At 52.8% G+C, this 24633-nt stretch overlaps 5 protein-coding genes across 5 annotated transcripts; 2 read left to right on the forward strand and 3 right to left on the reverse strand.

Annotated features, from left to right (window-relative positions):
- Positions 1 to 113: 113 nt before the first annotated feature.
- HD553DRAFT_304947 (NAC domain-containing protein) lies at positions 114 to 1466 on the reverse strand. The gene is made up of 4 exons (XM_046179088.1): positions 1260 to 1466; positions 907 to 984; positions 653 to 810; positions 114 to 539 (listed from the first exon to the last, which is right to left on the reverse strand). Exons 1-4 carry the CDS (start codon positions 1413 to 1415, stop codon positions 356 to 358), a joined length of 576 nt encoding a protein of 191 aa, XP_046039056.1. The 5' UTR covers positions 1416 to 1466; the 3' UTR covers positions 114 to 355.
- An 825-nt stretch (positions 1467 to 2291) lies between these two features.
- HD553DRAFT_304952 (uncharacterized protein) lies at positions 2292 to 4931 on the reverse strand. Its single transcript, XM_046179089.1, has 9 exons — positions 4437 to 4931; positions 4254 to 4357; positions 4036 to 4154; positions 3793 to 3955; positions 3391 to 3724; positions 3225 to 3325; positions 2796 to 3156; positions 2643 to 2713; positions 2292 to 2574 (listed from the first exon to the last, which is right to left on the reverse strand). The coding sequence occupies exons 1-9, from the start codon at positions 4803 to 4805 to the stop codon at positions 2415 to 2417; spliced, it is 1782 nt and encodes a 593-aa protein (XP_046039057.1). The 5' UTR covers positions 4806 to 4931; the 3' UTR covers positions 2292 to 2414.
- Positions 4932 to 9696: 4765 nt separating this feature from the next.
- On the reverse strand, positions 9697 to 12296 carry HD553DRAFT_339201 (uncharacterized protein; the record flags this gene model as incomplete). The annotated part of the gene is made up of 3 exons (XM_046182416.1): positions 9697 to 10659; positions 10722 to 11308; positions 11378 to 12296. 3 exons carry the CDS (start codon positions 12294 to 12296, stop codon positions 9697 to 9699), a joined length of 2469 nt encoding a protein of 822 aa, XP_046039058.1.
- Positions 12297 to 13733: 1437 nt separating this feature from the next.
- On the forward strand, positions 13734 to 15319 carry HD553DRAFT_304955 (uncharacterized protein). Its single transcript, XM_046179090.1, has 4 exons — positions 13734 to 14237; positions 14452 to 14495; positions 14561 to 14891; positions 14951 to 15319. The coding sequence occupies exons 1-4, from the start codon at positions 14212 to 14214 to the stop codon at positions 15267 to 15269; spliced, it is 720 nt and encodes a 239-aa protein (XP_046039059.1). The 5' UTR covers positions 13734 to 14211; the 3' UTR covers positions 15270 to 15319.
- Positions 15320 to 16399: 1080 nt separating this feature from the next.
- Positions 16400 to 17495, forward strand: HD553DRAFT_347823 (uncharacterized protein; the record flags this gene model as incomplete). Its single annotated transcript, XM_046183327.1, has 2 exons — positions 16400 to 16800; positions 16881 to 17495. The coding sequence occupies exons 1-2, from the start codon at positions 16615 to 16617 to the stop codon at positions 17493 to 17495; spliced, it is 801 nt and encodes a 266-aa protein (XP_046039060.1). The 5' UTR covers positions 16400 to 16614.
- Positions 17496 to 24633: the final 7138 nt, after the last annotated feature.

The raw sequence follows: 24633 nt of genomic DNA on the forward strand, positions 1-24633 counted from the left end.
CAACGCGCAACCAACGACATTCGACAGATTACAGTGTAACGACAGGGCATACTAATGATGGCTCGCATGCATATGCCTGAGTTTCAAATGCTCAAGCCCAAAATCGAACCGTCGTCACTAGGTCGCGCAACTCATGCAACCCTGCTCTGTATGAGGAGAAATCGATCGGCAAGAAGGTATTGATTCATATTCTTCTCATTATCCTCGGGGAATCGCTAAGACCATCTACTACTATCTTGATCTCTTTTTTAAGACTGGGCAGCGACGACTAATCACACATACAAAACACATCACGGACGAACCGTACCAGATCAGCATCCCATTCCGTCAAACCAACCTAGCTCGGTACTGTAGATTAAAACTCAGACTCACTGGCGTTGATGAGATCACCATCAGCCTCCTTGATGGCCTTGACGGCCTTTTCCCTCTCGACGCTAGCTTGCTCCATGACGAGCTTGATGTCCTTCTCGTCCGGCTCGACGTCCGAACTCGCCGGCTTGTCGTCCTTCTTGTCGTCCGATGAGACGAGCTCGGGGGCACTACAGTATCAGATAGGAGACAAGGGAAAAGGATGATACCACCGGGACGGAGATCGAGATGAGCGACGGCGTTCAAGAACGGGGAATGGGGAATGAGGGGGACGAAGACTCACCCGTCTTCACCAGCCTCGGCCTCCCTCAACAAGTCCTCCAAAGTCTGAGGGTGGTCAGGTCCGAATCCACCGGAAGCCAACGAAGCCTGAGCGGCCTGCTGGGAAGCGGCGACCTGTTGAGCGGCAGCGATCTGGGCGGCAGAGGAGTTGTCCTCGAGCTGCAAGCGGCGTATGGCGAAGTTTGTGTTAGATGTCAGTTAGTTTACACTTCACAGGACTTATTGATGATAAGCGGATGAGGAGATGGGGCTCACCTTGGCCTCGCCGAAGACGATGTAGCAGTCGGTGTAAGGAGACTTGTAGACCTCGGGGTTGGCGACGACCATGAGGACCTGGCCGGGTGGACAGAGCAAGATGATGTCGAAATTAGTTATTGATAACGAATTCTTACGGTTGTAAGGCCGGGGTCGAGCGAGGGTGGGCTTTTGTGGACTCCTATATGCTCTTAGTTATGCGAGTTGAGTTCTTCGGAGCTCTTTAAGAGGATCTTCTGCAAACCCCAATCTGGTTGCGCACATCCACCCAGTTCCCAAGACACCGCGACCCTCGTCCGACCCAGATCCCTGCTTAGACCTCATAAGTCCCCACATCGAATCTCTCAACTCACTCCTCGGGGCCTCCTCAAGGTAACCCTGGTGATACCCTCGACCTTCTTCAGACCGAGACCCTCGAGCGCCTTTCGAGACTTCTTCTCGTTCTTGCTCAGCTCGACCGAGACCGAGTTGGAAGCGTTGTCGTTGATGGAGAGCTCTTCGATGGACATGGTGGCTGGGTTATGGGACGCTAATATAGGTTTGTAGGAGGAAGCAAAGCTGTTGAGATGACATCGATAACAACGATATCATCATCACCATCACCATCACCATCATCATGCATCATCGTAGAGTCGTCACGCTGGATCTGGAAGAGACGCGCTTAACGACTTCGAGTGCGCTTCTAAGTGGTAGATGCCGTCACATTCTTGCCCCAAATGTCTAACGCATCTGCAGAGAAGCAACATCACATGCATCACAAGGGCGTAGAACGGTATCTTCATGAGGATCATCCGTTCTATCTGCCTTTTCTCATGGTCGTAGCTTCGGTCCGCTTCTCCCGGTTGTTAGAGTGACATTCGCAATAACAGAGCGACCCTGACATCGAGCGTGACTTGCGGGAGCAATTTGATACGTAACCAGTTGCCCAGTTGATCGACTCCTGAAACTTGATTCCACGCCATATACTCGAGGTGGTTACAAGTATATATCGAGGATTGTCGTTTGGCACAGAGAGCCTGGGAAGAATCCGCTTGCCACGTCCTTGGCCTGTTGTGTCTAGAGCTCCCTAATTTCCAGAGTTCGGTTCTGATTAAATTTGTCCCGTTTTGAGTCGGCCAGCCTCATCAATAGAATGTCTGATAGATATCCACCAGTATCCTGCGCACAGTTTTCATTAATATGGTATCCACAATGCCGCTTAGACCGTCCACATCAAGTCTAAGAGACCCTCCAATAACAGGTGCGATAACGTCCGCTATGCCAAGTTTAAGCGGTCTGCCGCTTGGCTCTCGCGTAAGTCAACGCGTAGCTTCCAAATCCATAACCAGGCAGATGGCAAGCGATTCACCACCCTCTTCATTTTACCCATGGAGGACACATCGACGTTGCAGAATTCGGTTGCATTGGCACATATTGTTCGCAAGAACTTTGACGACCCATATTTAATACACGTTGATAAAAGTTCACACAAGCGCAGTCTGCCTATCCTATTGAGGTACACTAGCACTTCAAGCTTTGATAGTTCGGTCCTCACGGGTGTGAATGAGAGGTTGGAGCTTGGCCGACTTGTTGAAGAAGACGTATCGCTTGAACCAGTAAGGGATGGCGTGCTTGACCTGGTAGGTGGCGAACTTCGAAGTAGGGATGTCGAACAGAAAGTCCATCTCCCTGCAAGGCGGCACATTTGAAGGTCAGCTAGGGAGAATTATAGAATGATTAAAGAGCCTCTTAATCACTCGAGCGTAAGTCCCTTGGTTTCCGGGACCCAGAAGATAATCATGATGAATGCAAGAACGTTGAGACCGGCCTGTCGAAAGAAATCGTCGAAAATCGCGTCAATTGAGACTTTTTTTCGAAAATCGCGCCTAAGGTGTCCCGGCTCGACTCACGTAGAATCCGAAAGCTCCAGTGGGGCCCATGACCTCCAACATCCTCGGGAACGTCAAACTTAAGACGAAAGCCCATCCGAGACAGACGGCGACGGAGAAACCCATCCCGATCTCTCGTTGCGCGAGGGGGAATACCTCGGCCGAGTAGGTGAACGGGACGGGACCTTCACCGGGAGAGTAAAAGGCGGCGAAGAGGAAGATGAAGGCGGCGACTGTTCCTAGACGGGCTTTTCCTTCGGGGAGGAGGAAACAGAGACCGGCGGCAAGCAAGGTCCAGGCCATTTGAGGGAAGGTGAACAGAAGGAGGGTTCGTCGACCGAAAGTGTCGATCGTGAAGAGCGCGGGGAAGGCAAAGACGAAGCTGGAGAGAACGGCTACGATGTCAACTTCAAATTATTTGCAGGAATGCGACGCCAACCAACAACTCACTTGACGGCACCGAAACCCAATGATGCACCCAAAGCTTGACGAGGGGTATACCCACCAGCCTCGACGAAGATGGTGGACGAGTAGAAGGCGATAATATTGATCTGCAGCGTAGAACAATCGATCAGCTTCGTATTATGTATTGGAACACAGTTAATGCTTTACTCACTCCGCACATCTGTTGCGCCAACATGACGGTATGCGCGGCCAAAGTAGCCCGTCGAACTCGAGGGATGGTGAACAACTCGGTGATCCTGCCGATAAAAGTCGAAGGCTTGGCGAGCTTGGTCTCCTCGGTGTATTGATAATGGATGGTGTAAAGATCCCTAGCGGCCTGCAGTTCGCTGAAACGGAGACGCTTGAGCGATTGGAAAGCCTTTTGGTAGCGACCCTTCTTGACGAGCCATCGAGCGGATTCCGGGCAGAAGTAGATACCAAAGGCGAGAGGCACGGCGGGGATCATGGCGCTTCCGAGTTGGAGCCTCCAGTTGGTGACGATCAGGCTGACAACGAGCATTGTTAAGGTCGTCAGAAATCGAACCGACACGAAATGAAATGATGATCGACCCACTTGGCAGCGAAACCCAAGAAAATCCCGAAAGCGGTCCAGAGTTGCCACGACATGACGAGAGCACCTCGAATAGAAGCCGGCGAGTTTTCAGCGGCAAAGATGGGCACGGTCGATCCTTTCACACCCATCCCGAGTCCAAGCACTAAACGAGAGGCCAGGAGCGCTATAAGATGCCAAAAAAGGAGGAAATTTCGGTCAATGCCTAGTTCAAGTCGCATTCTAACGCGCGCGAGATGCACTTACAACCCCAAGATTTAGCGAAACCGGAAGAGATGGGAGTGGCGATCAAGCAGAGGGCAGTGAGGAAGATGACGTTCCTTCGACCGAGGTAAAAGTTGAGAGGGTCCGAGATCCAACACCCACTAAATCATCAACACCCGATCATGTACAAGCGCATTACGTTTAAGCGAATGCGCAGGGTTGCAAGGTGAAAAGAAATAAGTAAGCGCCGGGGAACTTACAGGGCGGCACTAGCCAAGTAGGGAGCTCCGTTGATGAGCCCGATGAGCCATTTGTTGTCCGCGATCTCAAAAGCTTCGGGGAAAGACAGGTTGGCACCGTTACTCTACGAAATGGCAAGTCAAAATTTCATGTCAGCGGAAAACGAAAAGGCACGGCAGAGGGGTGGAGAAGGCAAAGCTTACTCCGGTCTGGTCCCATCCCTGAGTGGCGGCTCCGATGGAACAGATGAAGATGGTCAGGTACATCATGATAGGATGCCTCCATTTGTGCGTCGTCTCCTCGATACAGATCCTCCTCTCCTCGTCCGTCAAGTCGGGAAGGGTGGCGATCTCGTGAGGGTTATGAGCGACCCGGGCGGCCCGTTTGAAAAGGGGGATGTCGTTCTCGAAACCATGTTGCATGCAGAAGTGTTCGACGTCGGCAAACACCTGGGCCTCGGTCAGGTGCGCGAGGACGCTGTTGGATTGTTGAGGAGGTTGAGGGTTCTTTTCGTCCACGATGGACTCGTTTTCGGCGTGTTCGGCGTGAAACACCTTCTTGTCTTCCTGCATGGCAGAGTGTGGCGCTGGGTGTAATGTGATGTGAAGTGTAGGGGTCGAGCGATATTTCGCAAGCGCAAGTTGAAGTCGAGAGGGAATCCAACGGCAATCCAGAAAACTGCTCTATCCCCCCCTGCGCGCCTCTTGTATATATACTCGAGCCATTGCCGCCTCTCTTGACACTTACCGAGGTCGATCCAAAGTGTGTCCATGTGTGTCCCTCCCCTGCGCAATTGTCAAGTTCGCGCTAAGTGCATCATCAATCTCCCTAACCGAGCGACGGAAGCGGAGAGAAGGAAGGGAGAAAGCGGGAGTGGATGCTCCGCACACATCGGTCGATCGGTCAGGGGCTGGGTGGAAGGAAGGAGGAAGGGGGGAGCCGCATCGAGGTGGAGGACAGCTGACTGCCCCGCGGGTCTGCGCGTCATCGGGTTCCAGGAATAGAACGCACCCCGTTATGAAACGCCCCTTTTTCCCGCCTCCTCACGCCCTTCCCCCCTTTCTCTCTCGCACTTCGCTAACTAGGATAAATCGCACCGAGGCAAACGTAGGGTAATTTTGTTATGTACTCCCAATTTACCCCCCGTTTCGGCTTTTTGTATCCGCGGTGGGGTAACAGCGGAGGAAATTAGGAGCAACCGAACACCGAGGTTTACACCTCGTTTGCCCAAAGACCGAGGTGGCCCTTGTAGCACGTAGCACGTAGCGTACGTAGCACTTAGCCCTTGAGCCCTTGACCAAGTCACGTCAACCTACCTGCAAGATCCATATGTCGAATGTCTTGACCTAGTACCTACACTCCGTATGCCTCACAACCACGATCCTGCGGGAGCTACAGAACCTAGCAGCTGGGAGCTACCTCCCGCAGTCTTGCCATAGCATCTTGTGTCCCGTGGCTAGACGACGACTCCCGCCGTGGACTCGAAGGTCAAATCAAGTGGCCCGCATGCGGACAGCAGACCCCGGGACGGTTGGTGTCCAAAATGTCTGGCCGGGCTGCTCGTACTGTGAGTTGCAGGCAGAGCATGAGTGCTTGCGTGAATAGAGATTGTCCTGCTGACGCATGGCCTATGATATTAGAAGGTCTGCCGGTGTGCTGCATGTAGGCAGTATCCACAGGGCTTCCGATCGGTCTCTCATATGACATACAGGGAACACCAGCAAAAGCATCCTTTCGTACCGCCACCTCCCCGTCGAGTCCCGAGTCTTTCCCCGATACCTTCAAACCCCTCCACTCCGGCCCTCGACATCGAGCCGTTTGATTATGACGACTTTGGGAACGACTTTGCCGGTGATCTCAGAGACCCCTCGTCGGATGACGGGTATGATGGGAGTTTAGGGGATGGATCCCGTCGATCACAGGTCGATGATCTTACCCTAGTCGATCCACCTGATCCAGAAGACTGGGAAGATGGGGACGATAGCTACCGGTTCGACGACGACGACGAAGACGACGACTCCTTACCTGAGGCCAACTTAGCCAACTTGCGAGTCCACCACGACCTTCCACCCGTTCTCAGGCACACTTATACTGCAATAGCACTGTCGAAGGTTACCGGCACAGCAGAGCGTGCTGTAAACAAGATGCTCGAGCAGATGCATGCCAGCGTCGCCATCGCAACCGAACTAGCCTCACAAGTCGATCGGCACGTCGACGACCATCAAGCTGCCCAGGACGAAATGGTCGCAAGCCTGTTGGGGGAGGATAAGAAGACGCTGAACTGGAGAACCGCCGTATCCCGCCTGGGCATACATCCTGACAAGCACATGAACCGCTACATCACCTGTCCGAAATGTTGGAGCCTGGTCGACATACGCAAACTAAGCAGCCTCACCAGCGATATCTGCGGTGCCGACGACGGTGGCACCCAGTGCGAAGAAAAGATATTCGACACGATCAACAATGCCCGCTATCCCTTCAAGGTGACACCTTATACGAATTTGAGTACTGGGCTCATACTCCTGCTTCAGAACGAGGAAGTCGTCCGGCGACTGCAAGAATGGCGGAAAGACGAGAGCGATTTTGAAGGCAGTCGGCGTCAGGCCCCAACCAATCGATTCGAACCCTTCTATCCTCATGATCAACCACTTTACGGTTACGCCGATGGATCCGCTTGGCGAGCCAAAGAAGGTGGCACCCAGCGGGAGGTTTACGACGATTGCTCGGTCTCCGATCAGGACAAAGGACCAGGCCACCGCTTGACAGGGATGACTTACGGTCTGCAGATCGTGATTGGTATCGATTGGTGAGTTGTATCGCCTTCGAGAGACTGAAAGAAGGTTAACAGCCGGCTGATCATACCCTGACTCAAGGTTCGGGGTCAAGGGGATGCCTGGGTATTCTACAGGAGCCATCTACGCCACCGTAGCAAATCTGCCTCGGGACTTAACGTTCAAGAAGAAATATACCATCCTGTTATGCGTGATCCCAGGCCCTACCGAACCTTCGCTTTGTTACTTGAATCGGATACTCGAGCCCATCATCTCGGACGTCAAACGTTGCGAACGGGGATTTGAGATGACGATCGGAGGTGAAACGTGTATCATCATGGCGAGGGTCCTCCTGGCCGCCGCCGACCTTCCCGCTCAACGCAAGCTTATGGGGTCAGTATCGTACAACCACAACCGGCACCCATGCGCCTACTGTGGCATTATCAAGGACCAAATAAATGACCCCAGCGGCTACGACTTCATGAATCTCCCCGCCAAACCCGCCTCGGGAGAGCAGATGTTACAGGAAGCCTTTCGCTACGAGACGGCGGGACTCCACGAAAAGCGCCAGATCGAGGAGGAGTTTGGAGTTCGATATTCGATATTCATGCAGCTGTCGGGCGTAGATCATGGCTCTACCACCCCAGTCGATCCCCTGCACAACTCGTTCTTAGGGCTTGTCAAGTCTTTCGTCAATATGCTATGGAAGCACGACCTCTTCTGTGGCGATCTGCACGGGACTCCCCGATCGGACCTGTTCTCTGAGGTTTTCGAGACTGCAGCATATCCCGGCCATCTCGGCAGAATCCCAACACGAGTGGTCCGACAATTCGCTGGGAACCGACGAGGGGCAGCCAGTGCACTCAAGGCCGATGAATGGAAGAGGATTATCCAGATCTTGCCCGTAGCCCTGTGGCGAGCCTGGCGGAGCGAAGACAGCAACGACATCGATGAGACCAACTTGGACTGCCCCGACGCAATCCCTGAACCGATACCTACACGGCGCCGCCCAGGACGTCCCCGACGATCGGACGAGAGTACGAGTAAATCGGATCGCCGGACATCAGACGGTCAGAGCGGAGATGTCGTACGCATCCGCAAGAGGTGGTATGACGCTGCGATTTCGCTCTGCTCGGGATTGAGGATCCTCCACGCCCACTCGCTCAGTGTCAACGACGCACTCGACGCAGTCCGGGATATTTCGAATTGCGCCACTGCCGTCCTATCGCTTGGTGGGAAGCTCTCTATCAATTGGCATTTGGCCATGCATTATGCTACGTAAGCCGGTCCATAAGTCCACCCGGCCTCGACTCCTAGTCTGATCCAGTACTCTTCCTGCAGATTCGTCCATCTTTACGGTCCCTTATCAGGCTACGGAACATGGGCGTTCGAAAGGCACAATGGAGCACTATCCAGAGTCAATCATAACGGCAAAGAACGTGATGTCCCTTCAACTCAGATGAGGTCCTGGCTATTGGAGTTTTGCCTCGCAGCTATAGTCGCCAATCCTGCTCCAGACTGCGGGATTGCAGAAGCGGAAGCGCTGGCAGCCTTGTTGGCCGACAGGTTGATGATACAAGGGACCCTGATGTTGGACGAGGCGAGGTGGGGATCCCCGACCTTCCGATTGCCAGATGCTTCCAAGAAACGACTGTTCGACCTGGCGACATACGAGGCATACAAGCCTCTTCTTGACTACATACAACGGAACCATCCGGAATATCAGTTCATCGACTCGGCATACTACACAGACCCACGGCCAGCCCTACCTCGAAAGTCAGTCGATCTGGACCTCATCGTCTGATATGGCTACAAGCTGATTTCGGAACGAGCAGATCGCAGGGCTATCGCATCTATACACACGTCGTCTTCCAGGGCTACAAGTGAGGATCGATCAGGGTACAGGTCTCCAGAACGTCTGCTCACGTCTTGCGTACTGGAATCATTGTTACAGGTTCTGTTCGAAACTATACGGACGTACCCGCCGTGACCAGTACGCTATCGCCCAGGTCAGGGGACAAAATCACCCCCGCGACCTCGTCAAAATCCACCTCATTCTGGGCGTCGAGCTGCGCGTTCCTGCGATTGCCGAGCCTCTCAAGCTTACACTTGCCTTAGTCGAGACATTTCAAGCGATACCGGACGGAACAGGCAAATATCCGTGGGAATACAGGAACATCGACCTGGGTCTGCGCATCTACCAACAACGTGCCGAAACCCGCAAGACCTTCATTCCGGTGACCCACCTTTCTGCTTCAACCATCGTCTCACAGCTGGACACGCCACTGCACGGACCTTGCATCATCAGTATCTCGTGTGACAAGGACGGCTCCGAGCCCGAGTATTGGCTCAACGACGACGACGATCTGCCGCCAGGCAACGGAACCCAAGGCGACCAATGATGACATCTTTGCGGGTCGCATGACACTACGTGTGAGTTCCGGAGACATGATAAGGCAAGCCTTGCGCTGCGCTGAGTACATTAGAGAACGAGTCCGCCAGTTCCGCTGGCTTTCATCAGATAGAAGAGGTTGTAATGCGTAAAGACAGTGGTGAGTTCAATTGAAATCCTTTGCAAAGCAAGGGCAGGTCGTCGGTGATCTGGCTAACTGATGGGCTCTTCGAACATAGCTATTTAGCAAGATGAACATATACCCGCAGCCAATCAAGACCCGAGTATACTCACAAATCTTCAGAAGTCATCCCTGGGCGGGGAACCCATGAACGTGTCGTCCTCCATCTCACCCCTCGTTTCGGCGCGGTAACCCATTTGTCCGTATGGAGAGGTTGGGGCGAATTGATGGGGACTCATGACCGGGTTGTTCATGCCGCCTTGACCGGAAGGCCGCTCCACCTCGGGATACCTGCCAGTTCGACTATCGCCATAGAACATCGCCTCGCTACCCCCGGGGTCTCGAAGGTAGGTTTGAGTCTGAGAGAAGGGTTGGCTTTGCGCGTATCCTTGAGACGATGGCCGGAAGGATTGGATCGATGGATCAATCGGCATGCCAGGGTTGTACGCGTGCTGCCTCAGTTGTGAGTACGAGTTGGACGACGATTGCGCCGACTGAAATTGGTCTCTGTGATAGGTCTTGTTTGCACGGGGCGTATGTTCCTGGCTGGATCCTGGTTCGTCCTCCCTTTCGTCCTGGGAAGCGGGCAAGGCATTGAACGTCGCGGGAGGTTCAATCCGCACCCTCTTTGCGGTGGGCTCGGCGGTGGTGACGGAGCGGGAGCGGTCGGCTTGACTGGGCGCCCGGGTAGGTACTCCTTCCTCATCAGTGGTCGTTCCTGTAGTGTCGGTGCTGACCTCTCCAGATTCTGAGCCCGATCGGCCGTGGTTCTGTCCGCGATTGCTCAAGACCCACGGATGGTTCAAGTACCAAGGTGTCAGACGGACTTGTTGCTTCGTAAGGAATTCATCGGTAGGCACGATTTTGACTGCAGCGACGTCCTTGTTTGCGGCTAACCAAGTCTCATCGAACATCCAGCTTTGCGGAGCTTGCTCAAGGAGTCCGACACTTGATACCAAGTAAGGTTTGGACGGCTGCATCTGCTGACCCGGTTCGAGTTTGTCGATATCAGGTCCTCGTCGCTGCTTGTCATCGAACGATGCGTGATCAAACTTCCAGAGGCGGTTGAAGATAGTGATCCACTAGCAACGGAACAATCGGTAAGCGCGAACCGATATCGATGAGGGTACAATCTCGAACTTACCTCCTCTGAATAGACACCTGTAGGATCAGACCACTGCCACTTGTACTTCGGCGGGACGGACTCATCCGGTATTCCCGTCAGGGGTGGGATCCAGTAAAGGCTCTCGAACAAGTCGTAATCGGGCGAGGCGAACTCGGTGAGCAGCCTGCGGTTCTTGATCCAGCCGGCCATGCTGACCAACTTGGACCGGCGTTTGTTGGTAAATCCCGACGGCAATTTCTTGTACTTCGCCTCTTGCGCCGCAAATTCTCCTCGGAGCTCGACCAGGAAGGCAACAGCTTCGGTGTCTCCAGCCTTCACCCGAGACTCTGCCGACTCGATCTGACTGGTGAGTTCCGCCCTCCCATTCTTCGCCCACTCCTTCACCACCTTCTCTCTGTACGATCTCGATAGCTGCTTCTGATAACCTGCGATGGCGTCGGCATACAGGTCTGTTGCTTTGTCGTGAGGGGGAAATGAATCGAGGGGGAAATCGGACGTTGTTGGGATGGAGTCGCGTTTGGTACGGAGATAGTTGATGAGGATCGAGGTTTGTTCCAGATTGTGCGATGATGTCGAAGCTTCTAACAGGTTCCACCTCATAGCAGCTAGGGCGGTGTGGAGAACGAGCCGGTCAGTAAAGGCTTAGGACGTCAAACGTAGAAACAGTAACTCACGTCTCGCTGCTGTTCCATCGGATGCCTCTAACATCGGCCACGCCTCCTCGCTGGGAAAGGGATCTAGGAATTTCGTGGTGCCGTACAGATCCTCTACCGCTTGCCTGACATGCTTGCTGATCCCTTTCCATTGCGCATCCCTTATAGCTTTCCCTGGCCCCTCAGACGGCCCCGCAACCGCATTCTGGCTCGATCCTCTAGACATCCCGGCCCGACCGTCCCTCAACACCGCGACCTCTGCTTCCAGGGCTCGATACTCTTCCTGGCGTTTTGCGTCCGCTGTACGGAGGTCCTTGATCATCTCATCACGTTCGACTTCCTTGGCACGTAGCTGTGTAACGGTTGCAGTGAGTTCTTGAAGCTGTTTGATCAAGTCCGACATCTGATGGTTGTTGACCCGTTGCACCTGTGCTTCCTGGCCCTGGTATCGCTGACTCTGGCCGATGCTGGCGGCTGGACGATCATTTCGGACTGCAGGCGTATCGTGCTCGAGCGGACTCTCTGATCCTCGGGACCGATCCTGATTGGGCATAGATCTGGGCTGTGATTCGGGATAGCGATCTTGGGAGGCCATTGGGGGTCGGGTTGCTCCGGGGAGACTACTGGTATGTCGTTGTGATCCCACCATCCCACCCAGGCCGAGAGGTCCCATCGAAGATGTTCCTGACCTAGTCCGATCACTAGCGGCGACGTTCTGCCTACGGGCAAGCGTTGGTGTTTGGGAGTTGGGCGATTCGTAAGGTGTATGACGAGGGGCTAGAGGTGAGTTGAAGGATCCTGTTCGACTTGCAGATTGACCTAACGCCGTGTTCCTTTTGCTGAAAGCCGACCTTTGAGGTCCGGAAGCCGGCGGCAAGCTTGGGCCAGCCATAGCCGGAGGATCACTGCGGATGGGTCGATTGGGGGTCTGTTCGTCCATGGTATTGACCTGTGGTTACGGGTAAGTTTGCATGCTGCGGTCCTGTTACGGCCTTAGCACTTGTGCTTACTTTGTCGGAATCTGTTTTGATCGAGGTCCAATTCCGGTGCCCCGAGTAGGCGTATCGACCCTGGCCACCGGCACTACGATTTGTGGTGGGCGACTGATCTCGAAAAGCTCTACCTTATAGGCACCTATGCGATCGGGAGTGCGGCTAGAGTCCTTAGTTGAATCTGTTGTACTTCGATCTGATGGATTTGATGATCATTTGCTATCGGGTGGATTGGTACGAGCGATACCGGAAGCATATGGGGAGCGTGCTAGTGCCGGAAGCAATCGAATTTACACGTCATTTACCCCAAGATTCCTTATCATATGTAACGTCATCGCGCTTCAATTTGGTCGCCATTGCGCCTCGTCTGCCCCGGAGTAAACACGTGACCCGTTTACCCCTGGGGCAAATGACACGTATTTGGTAAGTTTACCCTCTCGCGAGACGATATGTTGATAACGATACAAACGAGTAGTAAACTCGGGGGAAATAGTCAATTACACCGCGTATACTCAGGGGGATATTCGCCTGTTACCAAAGTGTCTCTCGCGTGCCTGCCTTCTGCCAGTTCCCGCCGGTAATGAACGATTTGATTTCCGATCCATTGATCCACCTCGCACCTCGTCTCGTCTCAGCAATCCATGATATCACGATGACGAGCATGATGATATGATGACCCCTGATCTCGGCGAATTGCCATTCAAGCGATTCAAGCAACGAGCACGCTCGTAGAGTCGCGATGCATCCAACCTCCCGATCCTGCGCAGCTGACCAAAGCAACAATTACTACCGGCTACAGCCAAGGCAGCCAAATTCTGCACAACATGTTGATCAACACAAACACCCGTACATCGACGTCGACTCTTCGGTTCACACTCCGCACCTCCACATACACACACATACATTCGAATTCCCCTCCATCTGATTGGCTCTGCCTTCTACTTCGAGCTTCCACCTTCGATTCCGTTTTCCAATACTGTATGATGATCGGACGATGGATGCGGTCTCGTCCGGACCCGCCCTCGCCCCCGCCCCCGCCTTTTTCATCAGGTCCCGTGACGCCCATACCGCCGGCTATGACTTGACGAACGAGGTACCGATAGCGCCGGTGCGTCAGCGCGTCGGTTCATTGCGCTCACTGCACTATTGGGAATTATCGAGATGCAGAACAGGGGGAACCACATGACGATCCCTCGCCCGAGCCCCACGGGATCTGAGTAGTGATCAGTGCGCAGCAAGATGACCGACCCCGGGTACGGGTCGGATCGCATTTCATGTGTAGCTAGCTAGGGCAAGACCGCAGGTCGCAGGTAGGTCGAGGCCGAGGTCACACGACTGGCTGTTTCTTTCCTTTCCTCGTATTCTCGAAAGCCCAGACGGTTAGTAGCTCGAACTACGAGATCCAGATTGAACACATCAATCCGTAGTATCCGCGTCGTATGATACTCGGATAGTCATTGGTCGAGATTAGCTGATCGGCCGGTCCTTGCTCGCAGGGCCGACTGTCGATATTGATGGTGGGGCCAAGGTACGAATGGCTGTGGCCTGGTCATGACTTAATTGAAACGAGCTTAGACGAGCTCACGCTCGCATGTACTATGCGTGAGGTTGTTCGATCGGTCATCGGTACGAGGGGAGTACGACGAATAAGATTCAAGTCGGAAATATGCAGGCGGACATGACCATCGTGAGAAGGTTAGGTCCGAGCGGTACATTGAGTGGGGGTCGACTAGCTTGTAGAATCACGTCGTTAGCGTATGAATTCCGCACCTGAATTCGGCTGGGATTGATAGGCCGCAAGCTGGCACAGTGTAACCTAATACCTATCCGACAATGGAAATCAGGTAATTGCAAGGCTCCAAGATGATCTGCACGTGCAATAAGAACCGGTGAGCAGGTAGGGTTTCATCCGAGTTGATCTGAACGCAGATGATGGGGGGCGCGCTGCTGATCAAACGGACGCGTTCGTCCGGCAACCTGTACGGACATACACTTGCTTGGAAATCTGGACCTTTCGGTAGCTTAGCATACATATAAAATTAAATATACGAATCGAATACGCTCTATACGAAGGATTGATGAGGCAAGCTGACTCGAATATAGGTTCAACCCGCTGCTTTCATCGGCAGCCTCCTCATATCCAACTCGTACGCTCAAATGGGAGGTCCTTTACAAACAACCTTCGATGTTCTTAGTCGACTTGCTACACTAGCCACTCTGGGTGGTCTTTACGTGTCGACAAGATCCCTAGAAAAACAATACAAAGCCGACAAGGATAGCAACAAACGCAACGTCAGCGAGTCGTCAGTGGACAGCTTCATAAATGATCGCTTGCTACAGAAGTTTGTTGACACGTACGGGGGAGTGTTCAACGAATCCGATCCTTGGAGGCGGGCGATCAATTCAAGCTATCGCTTGATGGAGGACAAACTAATCAACGAACGGCTGATTCAAGGTTTCTTGCGAGGAACATCCAGCATCTCCGAGGTGACTTCAGCACGCTCGGTAGTCCTTCTGCATACTTTTCGCGACTTGTGGCGCGGGTGAGTCGGGCTGAAATATCAGAACAGCTGAGTTACGATAAGCTAATCATTCCATATAGGCACCCCGCAGCCGCTACAGATGAACGTACTTCCGAAGAAACGCTTGCTGAGTGGTACGGAGGGCCAACTTGCCGACTAGGCAGATTCTGGACCACACTAGCTCTTATGAACATCGCCGAAAGGCTCGCTACAGAGAACTCAGCAGGCGCCGATGACGTCAAGAACATGTACAACGCTATCACCAGCAAGTTGGGCAGATATGGACATTGTATCGACCAGGTACTACTGCCAGACGAATTGGAGGCGATTCGGCGTCAATTTTCGGAACAGTCGTCAGTGCTACATCATTCGACTCGAGTATGTATCCCACCGGACTGACTAGCTGTGGTATTCGGACTTGTTCTCAGGAAGCGTCTGCGTACGCCCAAGTGAGTCATACTCTCTTTGCCGTCGTGGACGAAAGACTTCCCTATTTCATGGCTTCGTTCTTCAATACACAGATGACAATTCTCTACGAGAACAGATGTACCGAAGGAGCGAGGGAGAATGGAGCGTGTTCGAAGTGTAGACCCACCAATCACCGAAACGATCGTGATATTGTATGACGTATAAGTATGCTGTATGAATCAAGCTCGCTCATGATCTCTCTCAGCTGCCGGGCGAGGAAGTGGTCGAGGACGGATACTGGCTGAATAGGGATACAAACATAGCCACGAACACGGATGCGTGACATATCATCTGCAACCTGATTAACCGCTTGAAAACTGCCACAACAGCTACCCTGTCACCTCACGTATGTGGGGTTTTCTACCAGAGGGTGCTTTCTGTGTGAAATGACCATATATTCAGTCAAAATATTCATGACACCCAAGGGCCTCGCCGCCGTCTGGTCATGGACTTGGCTTGCTGCGATGCTCACACAGGCTTATATATGAAGGGGGCAAAGGAAAAGCAGAGGGTCTGAGTCCCAAGCCAACCATTTCTACACCTTTTGATCTGCCTTGCGTTCGACCATGAGCTTACTAAATCAAGCCGTAAAGTCTGGTCTTTAGTTACAAGGGGAATATGTACGGAATCGCAGACACCCTATACAACTACACGCAACTAGCCAAAACACTATGCGCACAAGCAGCTACTTATTTCAACTGCCACATCCGTACCCTTCGGATGGCCATAGCTCGCTGTTTCAACTCGACAGGCCAGGTCCGATACCACTGTTCGGTGGTATGGAAGAAATCGGCCATAGCGTGAGGATCGCCGTTGATCCCAGCTCATACGTCAATCGTCTATATTCTGGGTGTCATCGTCTCTTCGACCGTTCCGGGCTCTTCGGTATCAGTTGCCTCCGTTCATGTTTGTAATCAATCGGATCTCTAGCTATTTTGGGGATTTCACATGGGCTATTGAGTCTGCATCCGACCTCTATGAACCGAACTCATAAGAGGGCGGACCCACCTAGAAGTGACCGACAGTCCCGATTGATGTGACTATGACCACACACAAACGTTTTGGTCAGGCCAACACGGATTCGGATGCAGTCAAGCCCGTTCCGACGACGTATTGGCAGAGGAAATCAATTGGTTTCAACTACCGCGCATGATGTCTATAGCTTGGCAGCTTTCCTGATCATACTCCGATGAAAGGATCTCATTTTCGGGATCCCAATCTTATTTAGTGTATCTCCACGGGAGATATAGTTGAGCTGTTCTATATATTTGCGACCATGAGCGTGGCCAAGAGCTACAGACGCCGGGTCCTGACCGCTATGATACGGTCGCGAATCGGTTCGACCTCAGATACATCTCTTTCCAGTCTTCATATGCCCTTGCCTTATATGGCGTCCAGAGAACAGCAATCGCAGCCCAACGGACACGCGATATCACCAAGCCTAGCAGAGCTCGAAAGATCTGTAAGCAAGGCTTCAAATTAATAAAAAAAACGCTGCTCATCGCCAGCGAGGACTGTTACGCTGACAAAAATGACCATCAGGATGCGGGGAGACGGCGTCGAGATATGCAGTTCAGAACCGCCGCCAAGCACAAGCGTCGCCAATGGGCTATTTGGCGCCGTCAATACCAGGCTGGTGACGAACCCGTGCAGCTTACCAAAGGTGGAGATCCATGGGATGGTATAGTTCTTCTGAATGATGCGGAAAAGACCGCATTTCACGATGAATGGGTGAATGGTCTGGAGCGCACGAAGGGCGGGATCTATGAGACCTACGGCGACCATGCCATCGGGCTGGATCAACCGAAGCAGTGCTCTGTTCTCGGTTGTGACAATAGCTGTTGGTGGAGCGAGATGAATCATTCACGATATTCCAAAATAGACGCTGGTTACGTGCCTCCGAGGACTCGATCCAACCATGGCGAGCCTTCTATCCAGTCCACAGTATCCGCACCTGGTACCACCTCGGTCACAGTAAACGCAGGATCTGGGGGTGCGAGAAGTATTACCTGTCACATCAATCGCCGGTATGATTCCGCGCCGAGCGGTAGTGAGCAGAACGCCCTGTTAACGGTCCTGTCGCATGAAGCAGACACAGCACGGACGGAACAGAGCCTGTACGCCTCTGATATCTCAACGCATGTACCCCCTCGATAGATTTGTCTCACATTGTAGAGCCGGAGACATATGGAATCCGTTTGACTTCCTCGTATCTCCACATCTCGAAATTCTCCCCTAGACCAAACGTATCCCATGGCGCAAACTCATATCCCCTCGTTGTCCAGTCTCTAATGCTGTACCGACTCGTCCGTTGTATACATTCTACAGCCCATCTCCCCTTGAGATGGCGGACTTATCGTTAAGCACCTTTGTCGTAGCTATACATACGGCTCCTACAAGTGTCCTTCAGGAGACACACTGTCAACCCTGTTACCTAGCGCGCGCCTCTCGCTCGCCATGGCCTGGACTCGCCCCGATCATATGAGGCTTTCCGCGTGATAGAGATATCGGAGATCGGAGATTGAGTCTAAACAGCTGCTTTCTCGCTAGACACCTTATTTCCAAGGGCGCACTCCGATGATGAAAGGATCGGTCAAATTGAAATATTTTCACGTACAGGTCGGTTCCAGGGCTGTGTGATACGGATGTGATGTCCACAGTATACTCATATAGGTCAGCTCGAGAAAAGGCTGTTTACAATCACCCTCGCTGTCGGTCGTGTTGATCGCACGTACACCAGTCGATTTACTCCAGATCATTCGCTCAGACACTTTCGAACATGCCGGCAGATCACAATCATCAGGTAGAGACCAGTAAAGCGTTGCAAGTTTCGGGCGATCGTCTGCGTGAGATGGTGAGCATGCCTCGATCTCTCGATGGCATGGAACTCATGACATTGAGTAACGGGCAGTTTGTCTCTTTCAGGCTGCAGCGCACAACAGCTGCTACCAGTCTCATGAGCTCAAGATTGCGGAGCAGCCCAAGCGATTGATCGATATCGCGAAAAACCCATCTCAGCGAGCTGCTCCGCTGAACCGTCAACAGGTCGGATGGGTGCAGTATGCTTGGTTGAACCCAGGGGAAGCCGCGGAATACAATAAGACGCTGGACCAGTACGCAAATCATCACCGTGAAACATACCAAAAATCGACGGAGATCGACCCGAGACGCGAAGATCGCTCGGCAGAGGTTGCAAGCTCTTCGACATCTCTATCGGCTGTTGAATCCACCGACTTCACGGCCTCCACCCGAACTGGAAGCAGCTCGAACCCTTCGACTGAGACGGTCGATTCCATCTATTGGACGTGTCAGAATCGCTTGTTTGATATCGACGTCATGTCTAGTAACTTTACAGTAAAAATCGTCTAGTTATAGTATCTATAATATCTTGATAACGTTCGCTTACGTAAAGCTATGACGTGTCTTTTACTTCCGCCCGAACGTATCAACTACCGTGATGTCATTGCTGACGTCGATCCCAGAAGATCCCAAAAGAATAGATGTAGAATGTTCTTCGTAATGCTGTCGTAGATTTGTATTGACTGAGATGAACGGCTTCCGCCGAATTCGTGCTTCCGCCTAAGTAGGCCGCGGTGAAGGTGATGACGTTTAGGACATGCCGATCGTATTGATGTGATGTTGGTATCGATCTCGAGTAAGGACCTTGGTGAACATGTCGGCTGCGTTCTCCCAAGTGGGGATATGTACGACCGCTAACTCGTCTTCCTTAATCTTCTCGCGAATGAAATGGTACTTGATGTCGATGTGTTTGGTCCTGCCGTGGTGGACCGGGTTGTACGAGATCGAGATCGTAGACATGTTGTCTTCGAAGATCGTCATTCGGATTCTTCCGAACTTCAGCTCGTCCAAGATGCTGCGGATCCAGCATCCCTCTTTCGCTGCGCTGGCGAGGGCGATGTACTCAGCCTCGCAAGTAGAGTCCGAGACCGTTGGCTGCTTCTTTGAGGACCAACTGAAGGCTCCTCCGCATAGGGTATAGACGTAGCCTGTTGTGGACTTCCTGTCGCGGGTATCTCCAGCATGATCGGCGTCGACGTATCCAGCGAGTTGACTGGATGTACCCGTGTACGTGATTTTGTGGTGGTTTGTATGACGAAGGTATCGTAAGATTCGTTTGGCAGCCTGCCAATGTCGTGGGTGTGGATCAGTGGAGAAGCGGGCGAGTAGGCTCACGGCGAAAGAGATGTCGGGTCGTGAGCCGTTGGAGGCATAGAGAAGGGATCCTATGACAGACAAGTAAGGTACTTGCTTCATCTCCAGTCGATCTTCGTCGGTAACGTTAAGATTGGTGAGGTCGTCGCTGGCCATGGGAGTACTAGTCTGTCGGCCGTTCTCGGTAGAAAGACCGAATCGTTCGATCATCTCGCTAATGTAGCGGATCTGCGAGATGTGGATTTGTCGATTCCCTCTATCGCGAGTGATTTCGAGACCGAGGTAGACTTTCGGATCGCCTAGCTTCTTGATTTCGAAACAGTTCGCAAGGTGATCCTCGATTGTCGTCATGTGTATTCCGGAGTTAGAGAACATAAGCAAATCGTCCACGTAGATGATGATAGCGATGAAGATTCCTTTTTCGAAGGACATGAAGAGGCAGGGATCCGACTTGGCTTGCTGAAGTCCAAGAGCAGCTAGCGTACGAACGGCTTTCTCGTTGAACTGTCTCGGAGCTTGAACGAGACCATAAAGGCTTCGTTTGACGCGATAGCATTGATCCTTGCTGAGCATGTGCTCGAAGCCTTCCGGTGCCGACATGTAGATTTCTTCTTCTAACTCTCCGTTGAGAAAGGCCGTAACAATATCGTATTGTTTGATCTCCCAGTCCATATATGCTGCTAACGCGAGCATAAGTCTGATGGTCGTCATCTTGATAACCGGTGCAAACTTCTCGCCGTAGTCGATCCCTTTCCTCTGGGTGTAGCCTTTTGCTACTAACCTCGCTTTGTACTTCGTTTTCATTTTCTCGTCGTACTTCTTGGTGAAGACGAAACGACTCCCTACGATGTTCCGGCCGAGAGGTCTGGTGACAGTCTCTAGAACACCGTACCTCTGCATCTGTTCGAGCTCTTTTCCGATCGCTTCCTCGAAGTGGATCCTATCGTCACCAGCTAAAGCTTGCCGGTGGTTGATTGTCTCGTTGGCTAGCGACGCATAGTAGTGTATGGCGTCGGAGTTTTCGTCCACGATGTGTGAGGCAAGTTCGCGTTCAAAGTTCCACTCTTGTGTAGTTTGGTCGTAGTTGTTGAGTGAGGATTCAGTAGCGGAAAGGTATGTTTGTGGAATACCGATGTCTTCTAAGAAGGCCATCGACATTACATAATCGGTGAGGTGAGCTGGAGGTCGTTTCTGTCGTTGAGGTCTGGTGGATGTATCGTTCTTCGTGTTTGTGTCGTTGGTCGAGCCAGAGTTGCCCGATAGTTCTGTGTCATGTGATGAGGAGGCAGTGACGCCGCCAGGTGGTTTGTCTTTGGGTTTTTCAGGAGTGGTGGATTCGTCGGGTTTCTTCTGATCGGGAGGAGGACTGGGCGGAACGGGTGAGGGAGGTCGGTTTTCTTTGTCCGGTTCAGTTTCGGACGCTGTTTCAATTACTCTGACGTTTGTACGTTTCACGATCATTACCCGACGTTTATCTGTATGCCAAACCAAGTAGTTTTGTCCATCGTCGCTGTATCCGATGAACTTCCCCTCGACAGCCTTAGCGTCCAACTTCCGCCGAAGTTCGTCTGGATTGCGAACAAAGCATTTGCTTCCAAATACTCGCAAGTACGAGACATCTGGCATACCTCCGTACCAAAGCTCGTAAGGGGTACTACCGATGGTTCGATTGAAGCAGCGATTCTTCGTATGAACGAAAGCGTTTACCGCCGCTCCCCAGAACCCGTATCCCATCTTTGTCTCGGCGAGCCAGGACCTTACGGCGTTCATAATTGTACGGTTGATACGCTCCGCAACTCCGTTTTGTTGCGGGGTATATCGACCGTTGACCGAGTGGGAGATACCGTTTTCGTTGCAGAACGCCCTTACAGATTCATTCAGGAACTCCGTTCCTTCGTCGGAGTGGATCCTCTTCACCGGCGCTCCCTTGGCTCGCGCTGCCGCGCAGTAGAACTTGAATTTCTCGAGAATCGTCTCCTGTCGTCTATCTGCCAGTAGATATACCGTCGCCCATCTGCTGAAGTCGTCCGTGATTGTCATGAAATACGTATACCCTCCACCCACCGTTTTGACGTGGAGGGGACCACATAGGTCTGTCCAAATGAGTTCGTTGCATGCTGTCGAGCGTGTCGGATGACCATTCGCCGCAGCAGTCGTCATTTTCCCGATGATGCATTCTTCGCAAACGAACGTTTCCCCGGTATCTTTGATGTTTAGATTCGATACCTTGTCTCGCATCCTCTTGATCCTGCCAGCACTAAGATGGCCTAATCGGCGATGCCAGGTCTGGAGCGTTTCCGCGTGTTGCGTCGAAGATAGCGCCGCTGCTTTTGGTTGACTGATCAGCAGCTTCATGTTGACGAGGAAGAGACCGTTCTTTTGTTCTCCCTCTCCTACCAGACGCGATCCGTTTTTGATTTCCGCCTTTCCCGTTCCAGCCGGGAAACTCACGCTCAGTCCCGCCTTGTTTAGCGAGTCCGTAGAGAGTAAGTTCACGGCAAGGTCTGGGACATGCAGGACTTTTCGTATGTATGTCGTCTTCTTTTGTCCTCTGACTTCCATCTCGGCTTGCACGGTACCGAATCCTACTCCGTTGATGTATCTTCCGTCTCCTACATACACCTGCACGGTGCATGGTGTGTAGGTCACGAAATGTTCCTTCCGTCTAAACATGTGCCCTGACGCTCCCGAGTCTAACACCGTCTCGTTAGAATCCAGTCGGGTTGCCAGGGCAACTGCTTTACCGCATCTCGCGTTGATGTCTTCGTCAGGTTCGCTTCCAAAGGTCTCGCATCGCGTTCGGCTGTCCTTGACGGGAGCCAGAGGCAGCCTACCTCTGCTCCCTCCTTCAAAATCCTGTCCGTGCGAGAGTTCGTCGAAGAGAGCGTCGTCAGCGGACATGTCAACGCTCCCTACTGCTTTGCTGGCGAAACACTGATAGAGTTCGTAATCGTCCGCCTGCGTCACGTTTGCCCTGGCTGTGTTTCCAGGTCCGTGATATTGTCGAGCCGGTAAGGAGCTAGCGGAACGTTGGAAGGGTGGGCGAGCCGCTGGGGAACCACCGGTTTCCGGACAGTTGGACTTGTAATGTCCTATAAGGTTTGCCAGCAAACCTGAATAGTAACACACGGGACTAGAAGGTACGGGTAGGGTAATAAATGTAATAACGGATGTCTAACTACTACAAGGTGCTAGTTAGACATCTTCGAACACATCTCCTAATAGGTCTCCGAGAGAGTCTCCGAGAGAGTCTCCGAACGGACCTCCGTACGAGGTGAAAACCTACATCCCGCGTGGGTACGACATGCGTACCGCGGATGCCTATAATAGGATCCCCCCCTTAGGGCGAGATTCCAGATTGCCCAAAGTAGCCGAGTAGTCCGAGGCTAGAGTAGACGTTTCATCTTGAAGTTCTTTGTTCCCTCGAAACGTCCAGTGTCTGTACCCTCGCGACTCTCCTCACGTCTCCGCTCTATTGTCCCCGAAGAGATCGTCTAGAACCTTCGATTTGTACGTCTAGGTACACTGGTTCTCTCTGAAACACTGCTCGGCGCCCGTGGGTGCTGCAATGAAGAACCTATTGTCTATCGGTGTCGTCGACTCGTCTGAAACGTCCAGCCGACGACGATGACGCGTCGCGCGTCGATTTCCTATTGTCTCCCCCGCGGACATCGCAACATGGTCCTGTCCGCGGTATTGTTCGTTGATGTAAACAAAGGTGATGTCGTATGTATCGACGTCCTTTCTAACCGATATCGCTGTATTCTCTTTGTCGTGTTCGAAGTAACGACTTCTTGCTTTGTCCTAGTAGCTGCTACCTAGGTCTCTTTTGTCTTGTTCTCGAAATGTGAAAGGTATAAGACCCCCGAGGGGGTTTGTCGACTTGATGTTTTTCGACGTACGTATCCTCTCTCCTTTAGCAAACCTATAGCTTACTATTCCCGTATCTTTTCCTTCCCTCCTTTCGTACGATGCCTCCCTCTGCTCCCCCTACTCCCTCGAGACCCCGCAAACGCAAGGCCGCCACGGACTGGGTAAACGACGCCGTGTATGGCTACATACGCGGTAACAACTGGGAAGGCTTCGAGATCAACGAGGTCAACGCCTTACAGAAGGCGAAAGAACGATTCCGAGGAACCGTCCCGCCGGAGGTAATCTCCGCTTGGATGAGAGGGGATGTGGATGGCGTGAATGGGTTGCTGGTAAGCCTTTGATATTCTTTTGTTTTCGTGTCTCCGATAGGGTCTCCGAGAGGGTCTCCGACTGACCCTCCTTTGATATCTGATTTTTGATCTTCAGGCCCAATTCTCCGGTGGTTGGCAATGGTGTTGCCAACGTTGCTTCGACGGTGGCAAGTTCAAGAGCGTCACTCCCGCCGACTTTGTGACGTACAACCCGGAAGACGGCACGTGGTGGGACGTGATCAGCGTCGAGGGTCTCTTTTTCTGCCGCCATCTCATCCACCCGCCGCACACCGCCGGCAACGTCACCAGGTCCTGCGGTCGGTGCGCCCCGAAGAAACTCGGTTGTGCCCCCGTTCCCCGAGAGATGGTTGTCGTCTTCGACGACGATGAGGATACCGAGACCCGAGTTCGAGCGGGGTTGGTCTTGTTGCGCGCCGACAAGATGGCCTTGGGGACTCGGGATGAGGTCGCGACCGAGATCGAGAGGCTCCTCGATACGGTTGTGAGTTTGTTTTCTTCTATTCTTTTTCTTTTTCTTCTTCTTCCACTGACTCCTCTTGCATGCTATCCGACATCCAGATTGTACCTCAACTCAACCGTTGGTCCGGTGTCTCCGTCATGAGCGAACGCGGGGCTCTCTACAAGGCCATCGCCGACAACAAGGAGGAGTGGGACCACCTGGACCCCAACACCCGTCGCGGTTGGGAAGGGTTCGAAGAGGCCCGCAAGATCACCTTCGATTTCGCCGAGGGTCAGTACAAGCCTCTCCCCGTGTGGCCCGGCGAGGAGGACGCCATGGATGTGGACGAGGAGGAGACCGAGGTCCAGATCGTTAGTACTCTCTTTCTACGTTTGCGTTTTGAGCTAACCCAAGTTCTCCTAGGCTGCGCGGGAACGAGACGCTCGTCTCGCGGCCGAGAAGGCCGACGAAGAGGCCC

Source organism: Filobasidium floriforme (assembly GCF_021052385.1).
Source record: "Filobasidium floriforme strain CBS 6241 chromosome Unknown HD553scaffold_3, whole genome shotgun sequence".
NCBI lineage: Eukaryota > Fungi > Basidiomycota > Tremellomycetes > Filobasidiales > Filobasidiaceae > Filobasidium > Filobasidium floriforme.